The sequence below is a fragment of the Astyanax mexicanus genome, chromosome 14, assembly GCF_023375975.1.
Source record: "Astyanax mexicanus isolate ESR-SI-001 chromosome 14, AstMex3_surface, whole genome shotgun sequence".
NCBI lineage: Eukaryota > Metazoa > Chordata > Actinopteri > Characiformes > Acestrorhamphidae > Astyanax > Astyanax mexicanus.
The window spans coordinates 26,392,525-26,411,465 of record NC_064421.1 but is presented as its reverse complement, the minus strand read 5'-3'; the positions used below and the strand labels follow the sequence as shown (position 1 = coordinate 26,411,465).

Below are 18,941 nucleotides of genomic sequence, written 5' to 3'. Positions count from 1 at the left end.
AATGAAAAGGTTTTTTTTCATGTCTAATAGTGGAACCATTTTTGGTGCTTTACGGCTCTGGAAAAAATTAATAGACTACTTCTGACCAGTTTCTGAATCAGTTTCTCTGATTTTGCTTTTTATAAAGGTGTATGTTTGAGTAAAATGAACATTGTTGTTTTATTCTATAAACTACGCACAACATTTCTCCCAAATTACAAATAAAAATATTGTTATTTAAAGCATTTATTTACAGAAAATGAAAAATAATGCAAACCTCAAACCTTTGAAAACCTCAAATAATGCAAAAAAAACAACAACTTCATATTCATAAAGTTTTAAGATCAGAAAATCAGTATTTGGTGGAATAACTCTGTTTTTTAATAACAGTTTTGATGCATCTTGGCATGTTCTTCTCCACCTTCTTCTTCTTACACACTGCTTTTGGTTAACTTTATGCCACTCCTGGTGCAAAAAATCAAGCATTTCAACTTCTTCTTAAATATTTTCCACAGGTTTTCAATTTGGTAAAACAAGGAAAAACATCATCATCATTACGTGGTCTCTTGTTTTTTTTTCCAGAGCTGTATTTACCCATTTTAATTGTAGACCCGTCTACAGTAATATTCTAAGTCATGGCATTCTAGTATGCAAATCAATCAGGAAGTGTTCTTTCAGAGGATTGCTTCGAAACACCAACACTTTTATAAACTGTGTGGTGTTCTGATTTGAGTGAGGTTGAACACTTGGCAAAGTTAAGTAAGGTCTATCATACAATGCCTTACCACCCACTGGGCGATGGGTTGTAATGATTGTGACCGACAGTGTCTGGCTCAAACTGACCAAGCGAACAGATAATGTCTTATCTGGGCAGAGCATTTGAGTAGCTCTAAATATAGAGTATTTTCGACTATTTCCACTTGTACTAAAGGAGTCAAATGGTGTTAAATCTGTGCGTTAAATCTGCGTGCGGGCCAACTCTGGCTTGCTCAGAGCCAGACAGCAGATGCCGGACTTGCTTTGGTCAGTCATTTTTGTGCTGATGACTAGTTGTGGTTGGGTACTTAGACCAGGCTTGGTGACCAGAAGTGTAGGCTGAGTGCTGGCAGACGCACAGGCAGGATGTGTGTTGGTGTGTGTGTGTGGTGGTGGCGGCTCTGGATAAGCAGTTTGCCGTCTCTGAGGAATTTAGTCATAAAATCTAAGAATAAGACTTATTTTGCTGCTGTTTGGAGTTTCAGTGCTACAAACAAAACATTTATACTCTTCAAATTAAGAATGAATGTATTTGTCAGATTTGTTTAGCCTAGTCATTCACATACAATTTATAATTGTTATACTTATTTTAAAAAAGGTGGGGAGGGCTATCATGTAAGTGCAAGGAGAACATACTTGCATTTATGTATTTAAGTACAGTGTGTCGTGATAGATTAGCCATGTTCTAATAATCACAGAGCTAAACTGGCAGATCTACAACAGAATATAACAGCTTAACTAAATTAGAGAAGGTAACATAGACATGACATAGAGCACACTAAAACAATGGCATTGATTCGAGTGATTACAGAGCGAGTGTAAGCTACAGGATGACCACAATTTAGGTCTTTATGTTCTCTTTAACCCAAATTTTAATAACCATAATGTTGTTTTAAAAGAAGATTGTGCCAATCAAATCTGTCTTATATACAACTCTGGAAAAAAATAAAAGACCACTTAAAAATGTTGACTTTCTTTGATTTGACCAAATTTAAACCTCTGGAATATAATCAAGAGGAAACCAAGCTGAACTGCTTGGATTATTGCACCATAAAGTTATCCAAAAGCAGTGTGTAAGACTGATGGAGGAGAGCATGCCAAGATGCATGAAAACTGAGTTATTCCACCAAATATTGATTTCTGAACTCTTAAAACTTTATGAATATAAATTTGTTTTCTTTGCATTATTTGAAGTCTGAAAGCTCTGGCCCTTTTTTTTCAACCATTTCTCATTTTCTGCAAATAAATGCTCTAAATGACAATATTTTTTTTGGGAATTTGGGAGAAATGTTGTCCGTAGTTTATAGAATAAAACAACAATGTTCATTTTACTCAAACATATACCTATAAATAGCAAAATCAGAGAAACTGATTCAGAAACTGAAGTGGTCTGAGTGAAAAAGTGGAAGTATGTTCCCGCCAACATACCAGCCCTGAGGATTAACAGGGGGTAATTGGTTGTTTTCTCTTCTCTGTCGAGCAGATCAGACGTTGTTTGTCCACTCTGACATGTGCTAACATCTGCTAGGTGGAAGTCCTCCTTTGCCCCTTGGTGCTAACCCCAGCAGTCCCTGCTGCAGTAAATCATGATTGGACGTAGACGTGTGAATTATCTGCCAGTGGCCGTGGGGGTATGGAGTGACACAGTGACCCCTGGTGAAGGCCTGGCAACCTCTGTGATGCTGTCCCCTTCAGACTGGAACAGTGCAGATGGCGCCTGACGTCATGCGGCCAGGGCTATTCATTTACTTGCTCTCCTCAGACCAGGCGCTACACTAATGTTGGCTTCTTTTAATCAAATGAGTGCCAGAGTAAATGTACACTTTGCAGTATTTGGATTATTTGTTGAATAGTTACGCAAAATGTCCCAGAACATGAGGTAAATCAGCAAGGCCAGATAATGAAATGAAATGCACTGAAATGTGTGAAAAAAAGTCCTTAAAAACGATTGATGTCTCATTTGTCAAATATGATAACAGAAACAAGACCTGAGACCAAATGATCTGTTTTTTTCATTAACAGAATATGAGTAGTGTGTAAATTTGTTTTGAGCTTTTTGTTTATCTGCTAACATCAGAAGAGTTGGGCTTTAGGTTCCAGAACAGAGGAAATGCTAATATTAGCAGTGTGTATGTCCTTCCTTTACCACTGGCTCTATATAAACTCAGGAAGGATTAACATATTTCTGTGATTTTCCTGTTTATTAAAGGAGAGTTAGCCATCATGTTAAGTTAGCTAAGTTAAGCTAAGTTAGCTCATAGCTTTATACAGTTTTTTATGCTTAAAGTGAGTATGGAATTATCTGGCATAGCTAAAGCTAAATATGGTTACATTTTGTATTTTGTTTGTGGTGTCTGTTAGCCTTCTGTTTTTTTTTTTTTACCTTTTTTTGAGTGTATTTTTACTGTTAATTTAGCTAGCTAACTGCTATCTAGCTAGCTAAGCTAACGTAAGTTTAACCCAGCTATACACTGTGGCTCTGTTTTTCTGTAACTGATAGTTAATTACTTTAAGATTTTACCAGTTAGCTAATGTTAGCATGCTAACCGCACAAAAATTGAGGATTTTTCACTGACCTTCTTATGGTTTAGGTCCAGTCGTGCCCATTTCACAAGGCCACGCAAACTGAAAATGTGGCCGCAGCTGAATAAGTAATAAAATAATTTAAATAATAATTAAATAAAAATAAATAAAATATTTTTTTCCCAGTTGAAAATACTGTTATTGCATAATTAATAAAATATGGTAAAAATGTCATATGAATATTAATGTACATTATGGTCTTTTTTTTTTCTTAATTTTTTTTATGTTGCTCTTTTCTTGTGATAATCATATGAAACAAAATTATTTAAAATAAATATCAAATTTATTCAGCATCATTTGTGGCCATGATTCTCAGAGTAAGAATATATAATATAATTTTATTGATTCATTTTAGTAAGAACAGTGGCCGCTGTCACTAAACTGTTTTCTCTGATCAGTTTTTTTCCCCTAGGACAGCACCAAGAAACAAGTATGAAATAGAGAGAGAGAGAGATTAATAGAAATTAGAGAAAGAGATGAGCTCAGTTGCACTTAATTCTGGTGATTGTCTGGCTTCTGTCCATTTTTGACCTCACCCTTAACACACTTAATGGATATTACCTCACCCAGCACACTTAGTAGGTATTAATCATGTCTCTGTCTGTTTAATCTTGCTAAGGGGAAGCTGCGGTAGCTGGATCTGCTTTTTATCTGTGCTTTGACATCAGCATGTTTGAGAGCATGTGTCTGGTATGTTTCTGATCCATTTAACCATGCTAAGAACATGCCGCAGGGACCCTGAAGGCATTTTAGCTTCCTTTATCAGCCCACCTGTGTTCACAGCTGCTTGTCAAGATCAATTTCACCCTGATCACAACAGTATTTGGTGTTTTCTTTTGAAGACTGTTTTATATGCCAAGAAACACGTAAAAGCTCAGCGTTTACTAGTCACAGATTGTAACCTATACCTTTTAGTTCCTTTTGATGTTTCAATGAACATCCAACCCAGCTGCAAGTGCTGCCGCCAGTATACCACAATGCTCAATTGGGTCATGATGACGGACAAATAAGAAAGAACTTCCTGAAAAGACAGTGTTGTCATAACATCGCTTCTGCAGACAGAGCTCAGCCCTCCCATGTAGAGATATTTTATCGTAAGATGATGGGTAGAGTGGTGTGTTAGCGCTAGGATCTTGTTAGTGATTTATAGTACATAATTAAGGAATTAGGAATGAGGTGTTTTATGCTGGAAGTATATATTTTAAGTCTATTGGTGAACTGGAGAGTCACTTTGGGATATGGAATTGATGAGGTTACTTTAAGATAAGGAACTTGATGGGGTTCTTTGGGATGTGGAGCTGGTGGACTTGCTTTCAGAAGTGGAGCTGGTGGAGTTGCTTTGGGATATGTAACTGGTGGACTTGCTTTGGGATATGAAGCTGGTGAACTTGCTTTGGGATACTGAGCTGGTGAACTTGCTTTTTGATATGGAGCTGGTGAACTTGCTTTGGGATGTGGAGCTGGTGAACTTGCTTTGGGATGTGGAGCTGGTGAACTTGCTTTGGGATGTGGAGCTGGTGGACTTGCTTTGGGATGTAGAGCTGGTGGACTTGCTTAGAGGTGTGAAACCTGTACTTGCTTTTGTTGTGGAGCTGTCGAGTTGTTGGTGTTGCTTTGAGTTGCTTTGGGATGTGGAATTGGCAGTCACATGAGGATGTGGAATAGATGGACTTGCTTTGGGATGAGGAATTGTTGGGTTACTTGGGGATAAAGAGCTGGTGGACTTGCTTTGGGATTTGAGTTGGCACAATGTAAAGGTGGTGGATTTGCTTTTGGATGTGGAACCGGCAGAGTTGCTGTACGAAACTGATGGAAATGCTTTCAGAATGTGGAGCTGTTGGTCTTGCTTTAAGCTGTTAAACAGGTGGACCTGCTTTCAGATGCTGAGTTGGTGCACTTGCTTTGGGATGCTGAGTTAGCACACTTGCTTTGGGATGTGAAGGTGGCAAACTTGTTTGGGATGTGGAGCTGAATGACTTGCTTTGGAATATGGATTTGGCAGAGTTTCTTGGGGAGGTTGTGCTGATGGACTTGCTTGCGGATGTAGAGCTGGCTGTGGGGATGTAGGCTTAGAGATGTGGAGGTGGCGGAGTTCGTTTGGAATGTGGAGCTGCATTGAACTTGCATTGAGATCTGGAGCTGAATTACTTGCTTTGGAATGTGAAGGTGGCAGAGCTTCTCTGGGATGTGGAACTCATGGAATTGTTTTGGAAAGTGGAGGTGATTGACTTATTTTGGGTTGTGGAATCAATGGATTTATTTCGGGAGGTGAAACAGGAACTTACTTTAGGTTGTGAAGCTGATGGACTTGCTAGCAAAGCTTTGTCTCATCATCCATCATCTCGTTTGTGTTGATGAAGCTTTTAGCATGTCTGGGGCTAAGTGCCTAACTTAGCTGGGAGATGAAGGACAGGGGATCGGATATCTTTCCAAGTGTCTAAATGCACAGAGCGCTGAGGTCTAAGGTGCTACTAAATGGGGCGGATGGATACAGTTTCAGATTACAGAGAGATGGATCCAGCAATCAGTCTATTATAGCTGTCCTTGAGCACTTACATTGAGAGTGATTACACATTACGCCTTAACATCTATGAGCTATAAAAGCATCAAGCCTGTAATTCAAAGGATGGAGCTTTGTCTGTGCTTCTCAGTTTTATTTTCCCTGGTGCAGGCAAATAACAGATGTTTTCTTTCTTGTTTATTGTAAGAGTCTAGCTCCATGAATAATCGTGCTGCAACTTTAATTAGCTTCCTTGCTTTGCATGGGAGATTTTCTCATTTCTCATTACTTTCATGGTCAGGCTTAAAATGTTTGTGTGTGCTTCATAAAAAGAGAGAAACACTGGCATAACCTACTTTTGCAGGATCATCAAAAAGATCTCAGCTTTGTAAAGTGTTTACTTAAGCATGTTTAAACTGATTTCTTGTGCTGGGATTAGTATTAAATGTGTTAGATTTTAATTATTTTCATAAAGTTATCACAGTGATATTGAAACAAACCCTGTCTTTAAAAAAAGAATAGTTATAATAGAAGAAAGATATGGTATAAAGTGTGTAGGGATGTTATGATGACCCCTATTTTACCCCTGCTACCAAGTTTACTATCCCAATCCTCAAGACCAAACAATATCTGGTAGAAAATAAAAACATATCCAATAAAAGTTTATTGGATAAATGAAACAATTCTTCAGATATAGGTAAAATACGACAGTAACCTAGATCTAGAATGTTTGAAAAAGCCAGTTAAAGGAGAAGGCCAGTGTAAAATTGACTTTGGGTGTAGTAAAACATGATCAAGAGTACTTACTTTTTTTTGAATAGCCCACCACTGCTCTCCCACAGCTTTCTGAGAGCCAGCAGTTTTATTCCGTTTGTCCAAACACCCTTTAGACTAGGTGATATGGGGCATATTTTGGCCCCTGCAGATGAATTGCTTTTTACATCGTTATCCAGGCACAAAGTAGCTCCACACCTCATTAAGACTTTTAAAAGTTCAGAAGAAGTTTATTAAAAACTACTGTTCACAACCCAAAGTGTAACCTACATCTCTGGGTGTCGCCATCTTAAAGTAAAGTCACGATCAGTACCACATCAATGCATTCCTAAAATTTTAACCAGGTTTGCTTACTAACTGGCACAGATTACTTGTGCTGCAGCAAAGGCTGGCACAAACATACATTGTGCTCTGTTGCTATTTGTTCTGTGATATATATTGTGCTCTTAATACAGGCATATTCACCATATTTCAATAAAAATCAGTGGTCCTAGTGCAGATACAATATATTTCCTATATTGGTAAAACCAATATAAAATGTACACAAAACCAAGCTAGATATAGATATAGAAAATGTTTTGATGGGACAGTATTGTCCGCATTGCCTGCAGTGGTTTACACTAGTAGGACATTCAAAGCCTACTGACCGATGTCACACACCCTCTCTGTTATCTGGGGTCAAGTTCAGGTCATCCCTAACCCCTTTCATTCTTTGGCCCACTGTTGCCCCTTCTAGGTTACGCCCTGCCATGCTGAACATCTAAATCTCTACAGTTTCTCTTCCATGACCTTCCAAAATGCAAACAAAGAATGTACAAGAAGCGTGGGCTCAATTTCTCAGTACTCTGTGAGGAATTTATATACGTGATATCTTTTTCTCTCATCTTGAGGCTGTTATTTATAGCCCCCTTGTTTTCTCATAAAGCCCTCTTTGTGCTAGGCTAGCCTCTTCGGATTAGCCACTGCTACGCTGCGGAGTGTGAAGGAGAGCATTGTCCATTCTTGCCCACTCTCCTGAAACGCTACACTGAATAAAATGAAGCACGGGCTGGGCTGTGGACGCTGAGCTGCTGGGTGAAATGTTTGGGGAAGAAGTATCACCTATGCAATAAAAACTGGATTTGGATCTTTGCAATTGACTCTGGGTGTGAGGGCTAATATGAGAAGAAGAAAGTTTAAGCAGGTGAAGTTGGGGGTTTTGTTGCAGATTTAGCAGTGAATTCAGTCAGGAATAGAGAGTAGTGCTTGCAATCTGTTGCTTAGAAATGATGCTAAGAGCTAAAAACATTAGCGCAGGGTCATTAGGTTACTTGAGTTTTCATTTGCTGAGCAGCAGGGTATACATATTACTTTTTAATGGTTTTACAATGTTTAATTATTTATTTATTTTTGGGACCTTCATACACCCTGTGAGAACTAGCTGAATCATTACCAGCTGTGTCATTACCAATTCTCACCCACTAGCTAGCTCTTCAGTTATTCAATTATTAATTTAATTTCTTCTTTTTAATTATTTATAGTATTTTTGACCTACTGCATGTCAGTAAACTCTGTTTCCAGTCTATACAGTTATGCAAAGGAACTTTAGATGATGTACGCTACCATTATTATGGACAACATTATATGTAGGGATTAATATTTTAGGGCCATTTGCAATCTTTTTTTTTATTGTCTATCACTACCCCAAAAACCTCCACAAAACTTTTGGGAGTGCAAACACCCCAAACAGTTTTAGGAGAGCGGTACAGGGTAATTTAGATGGACTTCAGCATTGCAGAAAGTGAAGAATTTGAAACAATTTTGAAAAGCTGAGTGTCATGATTGGACCACTCATAAGGCCAGTCGTTTCATGTTACTGGACACCTGCGCCAACTGATGGTTTATAAGCTGAACATGTTGAATACAATAATGGGTGACCACAGTTCATTGCTGTGCATTAGATGAATGTCAAGCAATAAGAATGAATCTATATTAGTAATTAGGAATAGTAGATTGTATGACATCATTTTTTTATGTAAAAAAATGAACATTTTCCATCGCATTTTTTTATAGTCTGGCAGTAGTGAAAGAGTCAGAGTGTATACTTTTTGCGATATGTGGGGATTCTTTGTTTTTCTATTTTTCAATTTCAAGTTTTTCTATGTGCATTTTAAATATTTGTGAAAATTTGACTGTATGGGAAGCCAGACGCTTAGACAGTTAAGCCACCTAGGTGCCCATTTAGTGTGCTTCAATATTGTGTCACTAAATCATTTTAAACTTTTAATATAACTACCTTTAGAAAGCCTGTACTTATTTTAGTTCTTCTCTTTTTTCCTTTTTATTTCTTTCCTTATTTTATGTTTTAAATAGTTTTTTATTATTGCTTTTTAACTTACTTATTGTTATTATTGTTATTATTATTATTTATTTTATTTTTTTATTGTTGATTTTATTTTTTTAGTTCATTTATTGTATTATGTAAAAGTTGTTTTAGCCCAATTTTATTTATTTTTTTTGTTGTATCAATCATATCTTCTTTTGATCTTAATTTCTTATCAATTAAACCAAGTTTTATTATAATTATTATTTTTATTTTCTATTTTTATTTTTATCTACCGTTATTTAAAAAAAAAAAAAATTAGTTATTATTTTCTTTGTGATGTCAGTTCCTGTTTTTGTAAATGCTCGGCTACGTTGAAAATGAGGGTTGCCTTCAATGTACTTTAGAGTCAAAATAAAGGTTGAATGATTGATTAATTGATTGCATGGTGCACTAAATAGTTTTACAACCTCTGCAACATATGGTCCAAATCATTCTGTTCCACCAAACAAAATGTACTGCTTACTGCACAAATATAATAACTGCCATCCACAGGACTAACATGCACTCTTTCTCTGTTGTACCTCCCTCCAGTCCAGGGAGGTGACATGTAGTGCAGTAATGACATGCTGGCAGGTAGGGATGTGTCCCTGTGTGTGTGTACTGCTGGGAATGTTTCCCCACTGTCTCCAGGTAATTCATTATTCAACAGAGTCCTAAAAATATGCTGAAACAATCCCAGCTCCACAGGGGCGAGGAAGCAGGCAGGCCTGCTCAGATGATCTCTCACTGCAGAGGCAATGCCAGGAGCCCTGCAGTGTGTGTACATGTGCTCACACACTGAGCGCAAAACACTGTTCAGTGAATTAAATTAGCATCACGCAAACTGAACAATGGAAAGAAATACAGATAAAATAGTAGGTTTCAATATACAGTGGCTGCTACTGGTAATGGGTTTTAAAATTCAACATATTTATGATGCTGACTGAGTGAATCACTGTTAAATACAATTATAAAAAAAAATAATAATATATATATATATATGCAGTACCACATTTTAGAACCTTACAGGTTGTTTTTTTAGATTAGGTTTAGGCGGTGTGAAGAATAGTCCGGCCCAAGGAACAACATTTGATCTAAAAGGTGGTCTTGTTCTGAACCATGGTCCATCATCACATATCAATCCTTGAAACACTATTAGTCAGTTATTTATTCTAATGCAAAAACTAAGTGCAGTTCAGCCACTGATCTAGTCTTAGAGTCTCTTTAAAATGCAAAATCCACCGGAGATCCTATGTTAACCTATAGTTACTTACACACAGAGGTAGGTAGTCCAGGTCCAAAAAGTAAAAATTCATCCCGGGGTTTTGTTGGTTTCTATGAAACCAATAAATGCCAATAACTCCATCATTCCTGGTATTTGCTTATTTTGGAGTATTTAATTCTCTCTTCAGTAACACAGATGGTGTGAAGTATCTTACAGAATTGTCTTGCAATACATATTAAGTATTGCAGAATCACAGTGTTGTGATATCATCGATATATTGTGATATTTTATCGTGTGGTTCCCTGTAATTTCCCACCCCTGCCTTTGTCAGATCCTACTGTTCTGATTGGATTGCTTAGAGATACCTTGCTTACGGTATTACAATATATTGTGATCTATTGAATCGTAACAATACGTATTGTATTATCAACTTCTATACACTCAAAACATTTATTATAAAGTATATGGGGATTTAAAACCCATAGGTGAAGATGAGCAAGATGCAGCAATGTCGTAGGTCGCTAAATGTTAGCTAAATTGCTAAACTCCAGTGTGAAACCAAATCCAACTGGACTATGTTTTTATAGAGTGTAAAAAACACATCAGCCTTGGTTTAGACTTTCAGGTGTGAAAACACCACCTTTTTTTCAGCTGTCTTTCCATAAAAAAAAAGTTTCATGCCTCTCTCTCTTTCTCTTTCTCTATGTAGGCCCTGGACGTGGACCGCAGTGTGCTGTACAAAATGAAGAAGTCCGTGAAGGCCATTTACACCTCTGGTCTAGGTGAGTGCTCATCTCTGTCCCCCCATTTACACCCCTCTCTCAGTCCAGCTCTCGAGAGGGCAGACGATTCCCATCTGGCTGCAGTATGTCCCACAGTGATGGAAATGGCGTTTCATTCCGTGAGTGCGGACGGACTGGATGTGGGTGTGGTTTGGTACAGCACGGTTGGTTTGAGAAACACAGCGACTTTCTGCTGACAGGTGTATAATTGTGGGGACGAGTGTGTGGGCACTGGTGTGTATGTGTTGATGGCTCTCCAAGTGTGTGAGTCTTGATTTGTGGAGCTGAGTTTGCGTCTGTCTCCATCTGTTCTTCGTGTGATGAATTAAGTGTGTAGAGGAAGAGAGAAGTGCACCAGTGCCATGGCTGTCTGCTTATATATATATATATATATATATATATATATATATATATATATATATATATATATATATATATATATATACACACACACATACGAACACACACACACACACATTCAGGCCATGAAACCCTATTGTGATGACAAGGCTTCTAATTACGCTGGAGTCCTGGAGCCTGTATTTAGCGACGTCACACCCACTATGACATTTGTGGTGTGTGTGTGAGTGTGTGTAGTGTGGTGACACTCTGTAGGCACAGACACAGTGGGTGCTGGAGGTGTACTTGAGTGAGTGTCGTGCTAGCTGAGTGTTTCATTTTGCTTGTTAAAGTTTTAAAAGTGGCTTTTTGTAAGGGAGTTAGTGATTAAGTTACTGCAGAATAGGGCTGTAATGAATATCATGCTCACATGACGTAACAGTAAGGATACAAAGATGTGGGTGCAGTTCTGGGCCGATGCCGATATCCGATATGATGATATGATGACGATACTGATTGATACATTTATTTCCCCGTTTAAATGTGAGTATTATCGGCCTGTAGCCTACTACAAACCCTGGCTAGCACTGCTGGAGCAGCATTAGCATTGCCTGCTAACCGTGCTAGCTCTTTCGCTGTTCAGAGGGGAGTATTATCGGACTGTAGCCTGTGTGTTTACCATGTTAAAACAAGATACGTGTAACGAACCACTAGCTAATTTTACCGGAACACTCAGGGTTCCTCAGTGTAGCGCTGTCGGGTGGTTAGGTGCTAATGCTAATGCTTCAGCCTTAGTGTTGGATAAATTCTGAAATCTAAGCTTACTGTAAATAAACGGTTTTCAGGAGAGAAATCTGTGTAGATTAACGTCCAGCGCTCATCTGACTTTAAAAAAAGATTTTTTTTAAATTACGTTTTTGTTTACTTAGCTTAGCCTTACTTAACTTACTGAGCTACCCCCTCCACCCCAACACCCCCCAGCGGCGAGACTGCTAAATTAGAAGTTCCTTATAGTGTCTCTTAAAATGTGCATTAAAATCCAGTTCACCTTATGTATGAAAATAGACGTTCATTGATAGTGCACCTTTTAATCTAGTGCACTTTATAGTGCGAAAAATACAGTACTGTCAAACGAGCGCTGGATGTTAATCTACACAAATTTTTCTCCTGAAAACTGTTTATTTGGGTGAGTAAAAAGCACTTCCGTTACAGTAGTTTTTCCACTAAGACTGGGTGCAGCAGCATTAGCATTAGCATTAGCAGCTAGCCGCTAGTGCTAGCTGCGATTAGTGGCTAATGCACACGATAGCACTACACTGAGAAACCCTGAGTCTTCCGGTAAGCCGGGCAATGTAAGCTAGCGGTTCATCCCACGTAGCATGTTTTAACATGTTAAACTGGCAGACTACAATCCGATAATACTCACCTCTGGACAGTGATAGAGCGAGCGGTTAGTACGATTAGCAGGTAATGCTAATGCTGCTCCAGAAGCAGGCTACAGATTGATAATACTCACCTCTGAATGGCAAAGGAGCTCGCACTTAGCGTGGTTAGTAGAGATTTTAAGGCGCTGATGACTTTTTGGGAACATGAAAGGATTTTAAGTGCGCCTTATAGTACAAAAAAATATATATTTCTATTTAATTGTCAACATTGCCAGTACGAACGAAACAGAAACTGTACCATTAATTTACAATATAAACTTGTGCTACGATCCAAAGTGGTGTTGTTTTATGCTTTTTATTTATTTAGTAGATATTCTGGGAGGGGGTTGGGTGCCAAAAAAAGCACAGTCCTTTTCAGTACAGGGCACTGTCAGCTCTGTGGTGCGGTGACGGTGCTGTTTGTTTCAGCTGTATAGGGGGGCGTGGTACAACACACATACTCACACAAAGACAGTGTGGGCCTACTTTGCTGAGCTGGGCTTTTTCCAGAACATTGCATGCACTGTTCAGCCATGGCAGTTGCACTCCATACTCAAGGGCAGCTGTGGCAGGACAGGACACACCCTCTGTGTACATGTGTGTGAATCCCTTATTTACTCGGCTAATGGGGTTCCCAGAAGTGCTGTCATGTCGTTCCTCTCTTCCTCCTCTCTGCCTCTCGATCCCTTTCACTGACTCATACGAGGCGCGGGAATCTCTGGAGGAGCACAAAAAGCTCATTTGATTAGGCAAATGAACGGACCGAGGGACACTGAAAGTCGTTTGCAACCAAGTCATTCACTCTGCCCCAGCATTTGAATTTTACTGGCCTGGTCATGCTCTCACAGTGCGCTGCCATTTATATTCTTGTTGCATTTCCATAACTGATGGCTGTGCTTTAAGCCTTACTGACGAACAAAGGGCCAGAAATCCTTGGAAATCATATTAGGCTTCTAATCACTGCTGCTAAAAAGGCTTGCTGGACTTGTATCAACTGTCTGAATTCCTTACAAACAACTTCAAGATAAAAAAATATATAAAATAACACCACAAGAAGGGGTTGTTGGAAATGAATTAAATGAGTTTTATACATGTACATTTATACATGATGGTAAACAGCTCTGGAAAAGATGAAGAGACCACTCCAGTTTCTGAATCAGTTATTCTGATTTTGCTATTTATAGGTATATGTTTAAGTAAGATGAACATTGTTCTTTTATTCTAGAAACTCAGAACAACATTTCTTCCAAATTCCAAATAAAAATGTTAAATAAAATGAGAAATGGCTGAAAAAAAACAAAAAAGATGTTTTCAGACCTCAAATAATGCAAAGAAAACAAGTTCATATGCATAAAGTTTTAAAAGTTCAGAAATAGGGCGGCAACTAATGATTAATTTGGTAGTCGACTAATCTGATGATTATTTTTCCGATTAGTCGATTAGTCAGTGATTATTTCTGCCATGTGCTCCATCTCTAAAAATGATAGAAACAGCTGAACATGAATTTAAAAGGTATTTAAATGTCTAGATGTTATTTAAACGTGGAAAGTGCTGATATTTAGTAATTAAATATGTAATCTGTTGTGTTTGGGCGCTTTTGGAGACACAGACTAAGTTGAGTGTAAACTGTGTGAGTGAGACATTTACCCATCTCCCATAGTGCTTCTGTCCCCAGCATTTTATATTATGAAATTTGTAGTCGACCAATTTAAATAATCAACATTGTCTATTATATCAACTAATCATTGCAGGCCTATTCAGAAATCAATATTTGGTGGAATAACCCTGTTTTTAATCACAGTTTTATTGCCTCTTGGCATGTTCTCCTCCACCAGTTTTATACACTGCTTTTGGATAACTTTATGCTGCTCCTGGTGCAGACATTCAAGAAGTTCAGCTTGGTTTGATGGCTTGTGATCATCCATCTTCCTCTTGATTATATTCCAGAGGTTTTTAATTTGGTAAAATTAAGGAAACTCATCATTTTTAAGTGGTCTCTTATTTTATGTCTAGTAGTCAATGATTTCTCACCAAGTGGTACACTACCCAAACGTAGCATCTAAGAGCTTGTTTATAGGGCAGTAAGGGAAGCACCTTTATGCCTTTTTGTGGCAAGACCCAGTGTCTGTTTTTTGGTATTCTGAACTCGATAACTAATGATTTGAATAAATTATAGTCATAATCAACATATCGTATCAACATATCAACAGAACCAGTCTAAACTAACCAGCACAGTGCCATAGATCTGTTTCAAAAACTAGAGATTAAGCTTCACTAGTTAGTTAGCTGTTGGCAGTTAGCAACTGTGGCTAAACCTTTTTTCTGGGCTTCAGAACAAAAGTTCTCAGACCAGGTTGTATTCATGAAAATATGTATACTAAGAACAATAAAGAACATCCAACGTGCAATGACATGCACTGCAGGTGGTGTCAGCTTTTATACTGTTCATGTTGATATCAGAATGATATTGTATCGACCAAAATTAAGAAATATATTCTGAAATATATTAATACACACTAGAGCTTGTATATAATTGAAAAGCTGCTTCATTACTACTGTCGAGCTCTTATAAAAAAAAAAGTGCAGGGCTGGCCTGAGTGGTTTTTGGGTGAGCACTTAATCGATTTCTTTAGGTTCTGAAGGCCTCTTTATCTGTTCTGGACGAAGAAGGTCTGATTTGGGCCAGGGCTGGAGAGGCCAAGTAGCTTGGGTGCAAATCTGGACTACTATCAGTCTTAGGCAGATGAATTGACCCTTGCTGGCTCCTCAAGTCTGTCTGAACAGGCATTTAAACACTCTTCATTTTTACACTTTACAAAAAATAACCTTTACACATCAAACTTCGTTATGAGACTCTGTACAGCGTGCAGTGACATCCTGATATTTCAGAGTTCCTTCAGATCATATTCTACAGATCCAGCAGGAAATGAAACAGAAGGACATGTATCAGGTTCAGAGAGGAAGATGGGCAAAATTCAAATGACTCCACTTTGTGATTGTGCTTAGCTTTAATTTGCAGACTAAATACTGTATAATTATAATAATCAAAAGAATAATAAATCTAGGATACTAATTAAACAAGTCCAGTCTATGTAGTCTATAATAAAATGCCCCATTTTTAACTTTTTTTTTTAGAACTGTTGATTAATTTATTTAGAATTTGTTTTTTATTATTGTAGTCTGTCAAAGAAAAACAGATACTATATTAACTCTCATTAAGCTTACAATGTCCATACATCTCAGACAACTGTCTCAGTAATGTCATATAAAGTAAAATAACATTTAACACTCTTATTTCTGACTTTCCCAGGATGTAAATCAGCAGTTTTTATTGTTATCTATGTACTTATGTACTTTAAAAGCAAAGAACTATTTACAATAAAAGTGGAGAAATTTTTCAATAAAAAGAGGAGAAAAGGAAAGATCCAAGTCAGAGATCACAAGGTCTACAAGAAATCTTATTGTTAGGGTCTTATATACACTAGTTATTTAGACCAGATCTGATTAAATTTATCAGTTTGAATTTTTAATGTATAAGTAAGTTTTTCCAATTATACAAATCTCATAATAATCATAGCTGTTGATTAATTTGAAAATGGATAGTAGTTATTTAAATTGTCCTGCTATAACACTGTGAAGAAACAGAAATATTGATCTCTCTTATTTTAAGAAAATATTTATTTTATTTTATTTTATTTTATGAGTGTAAAACTATTAATCATGGTGTAGCCAAGTAACGGGGATGTAAAATTGGCCTGTTTCAATTTGCATACTGTTGCTGTCCAATGAAAAACATGTATCTTCAAAACAGCAACAATTCAAGAGAGATAAAACCTTGAACATTTAAAATAAACATTTTTAAAGAGTTTATTTCAGGTCATTTTGAAGACTTTTTATTGGTCCATTCGTCAAGAAATTTTGATGGGGTGTAAGGGATTGTTTGTGTGTTCAAATTCAAACGTAATAAACTAAAAATCGACAAAAATGGAGATACTTGTTTTTATTGGACACATTATATATTGCCGTCACACAGCTTTGAATGATATTTTAAACTGCAATATTTATTTCTTTGTGATGTTAAACAGTAGTCAGTGACAGCTCTGGTGGAGATAAGCTGAAATACTGGTCTCAGCCAGCACACATGATGTAGTCAGTTTCACAGCGGGAGAGTAGACTGGGCTTTACTGAGATAGTGGGAGTTGCTCTTATCGTTGTGGGAGTGTAGACTGTGCTGGAAAGCCTGTTAGGGGATTGACTTTGAGTCATGGCGTGGGCCAGCGAAAGGTCAGACAAGCCCCTGTTTCGTCTAGTCCTTCTAGAAACTTACTGCTGGCCGGCCTGACTGTTCTTACTGTTTCTCTCAAAACATTTTTTAAATATCTGAAGCAAGCATCTGATGACAAAAAAAGAAAAAGGGCTCAAAGCAAAAGTTTAGACAGTACTTGATAATGCATCACTGTATCACTGTATCTGAGCTTGTAAATGCTTTTTGTATCCAGATAGGACTAATTCATGGTAATCATATTTCTACTAATGAAGGGCTGCAAATGCTGATTATTTTACTTGCCATCTAATCTGATGATTATGTTTTTGATTAGTTAGTGATCATTCCTGCCATGCCCTCAAGTCACTTTAAAAGGGGAAAAAACAGCTAAACGTGGGATTTTTTATATCCAGAAGATGTTGAATAATGTAGTTATAATGTGCAATTTAGTGAGAAAATACATAATCTGTTGTTTTTGGGGACATTTGGAGACACAGCCAAAGTTGAGACTAAACTGTGTGAGTGAGCCTATTACCTTCTCCACGAGGTTTTGTAATCAACATTATATTGATACTATATATATATATATATATATATATATATATATATATATATATATATATATATATATATATATATATATATATATTCTATCAAATTATTGCCAGAAATAAAAATAAAATAGGGTTACAAATGTGAAAGAACTGTTTGAAAAGGTTCCACCAGCTAAAATACTTAATTTTCTGGAAGTCGTTCATATAAAGACACTGATTTAAGTCTGTGATGCTCAAGTTATGAACATTGTTGATGCCATTAAATAGCCAACATGTTGCTGATATGGCACAAAACCCAAACAAACCAAACTATCAAATTATCGTAGACAGAGACACACTGATATTTTTGAAAACATCCGTAATTTCTGTTCAAATGTGAGCAAAACCAAACTGCGTTCGCTTTGATTTCACTTTGAACATGATGTTATGTCTGCTTTATTTAAAAAGTTTTTTTTTTTTTGTGAAATATGTAACATTTTTATATTCTAATTTCATTTTCTGCATTTTATTGACTTACTTAACTTTTTTTTAAATGGAGTACTTGCATTATTTTGCTACTATAGGTGAAAGAGGATGATCCTTTATTAATTTCATATTGAAGAAATGGATATTCATGCGCAATAAATGTATATATTTATTTATGTATATTTTTTTTAACAATTTGTCCACAGCCCTAGTCCACAGCCGCCATTGGTGGTCTTCTGTACGCATCATGAAGATGAAGAAGTGTTGCTTCTGTAGGGGTCCAGCGTCTTTCAGGGTCCTCTGGGGAAATTCCGCTGTGTTGTGGTTTATTTCTGTTCTGTTGTTAATAGATTTGCATAACATTATACATTATGAACTTGAGTCATGTGTATGAGTTTGCATTGAATTGTCTGTGTTGTCTTTTTTTATGGATGTGTGCTGTGCTTTTGCAGCTCGTTCTCGGCCACTGTGAGCTTTTAATTGGCCGACTATTCACAATAACAAAAAAACAAACAAAAAAAAAATCACATATAGTCTTTTGCAAGCCACTATTATTAGCGTTCCAGCTTTTAGACAGAACTGAAACTCATTATTTTTGGGTTAACTTGGAAAATCATGTTTACAGTGCAGTTTTGGGGACTAATAAGTCTTTATTTAAGAAGCATTCACTCTAAGTCCATGAGCACCAACAGGGGTAAAATGCATTCTCAACTGCAGCCTAAAAAAACTCCTGTCTGTCAGTGTGCTATTAGATATGCGCAGGAATATCAGGATTTACTGCAGAGGCAGCCAGAGTAGGGCAGACCGAGAGAGAGAGAAAGAGAGAGAGAAAGAGAGACATGGAGAAACAACGAAATGGAGAAAGAGATAGAGCCTGGCAGAAGAGGAGCACCTATTGTCTTTGCATGTCTTCACTTGTATGCAGCCTGAGGCCTGTTGGAGGTACCTGGCA

At 37.3% G+C, this 18,941-nt stretch overlaps 1 protein-coding gene across 1 annotated transcript in view; it reads left to right on the top strand.

Annotated features, from left to right (window-relative positions):
• Positions 1–18,941, top strand: part of asap2a (ArfGAP with SH3 domain, ankyrin repeat and PH domain 2a) — a 109,041-nt gene that overhangs the window by 30,636 nt on the left and 59,464 nt on the right. The window contains exon 2 of the mRNA XM_007252207.4: positions 10,871–10,943. Coding sequence (XP_007252269.1) covers positions 10,871–10,943 — 73 coding nt within the window. The remainder of the gene's footprint in view (positions 1–10,870; positions 10,944–18,941) is intronic.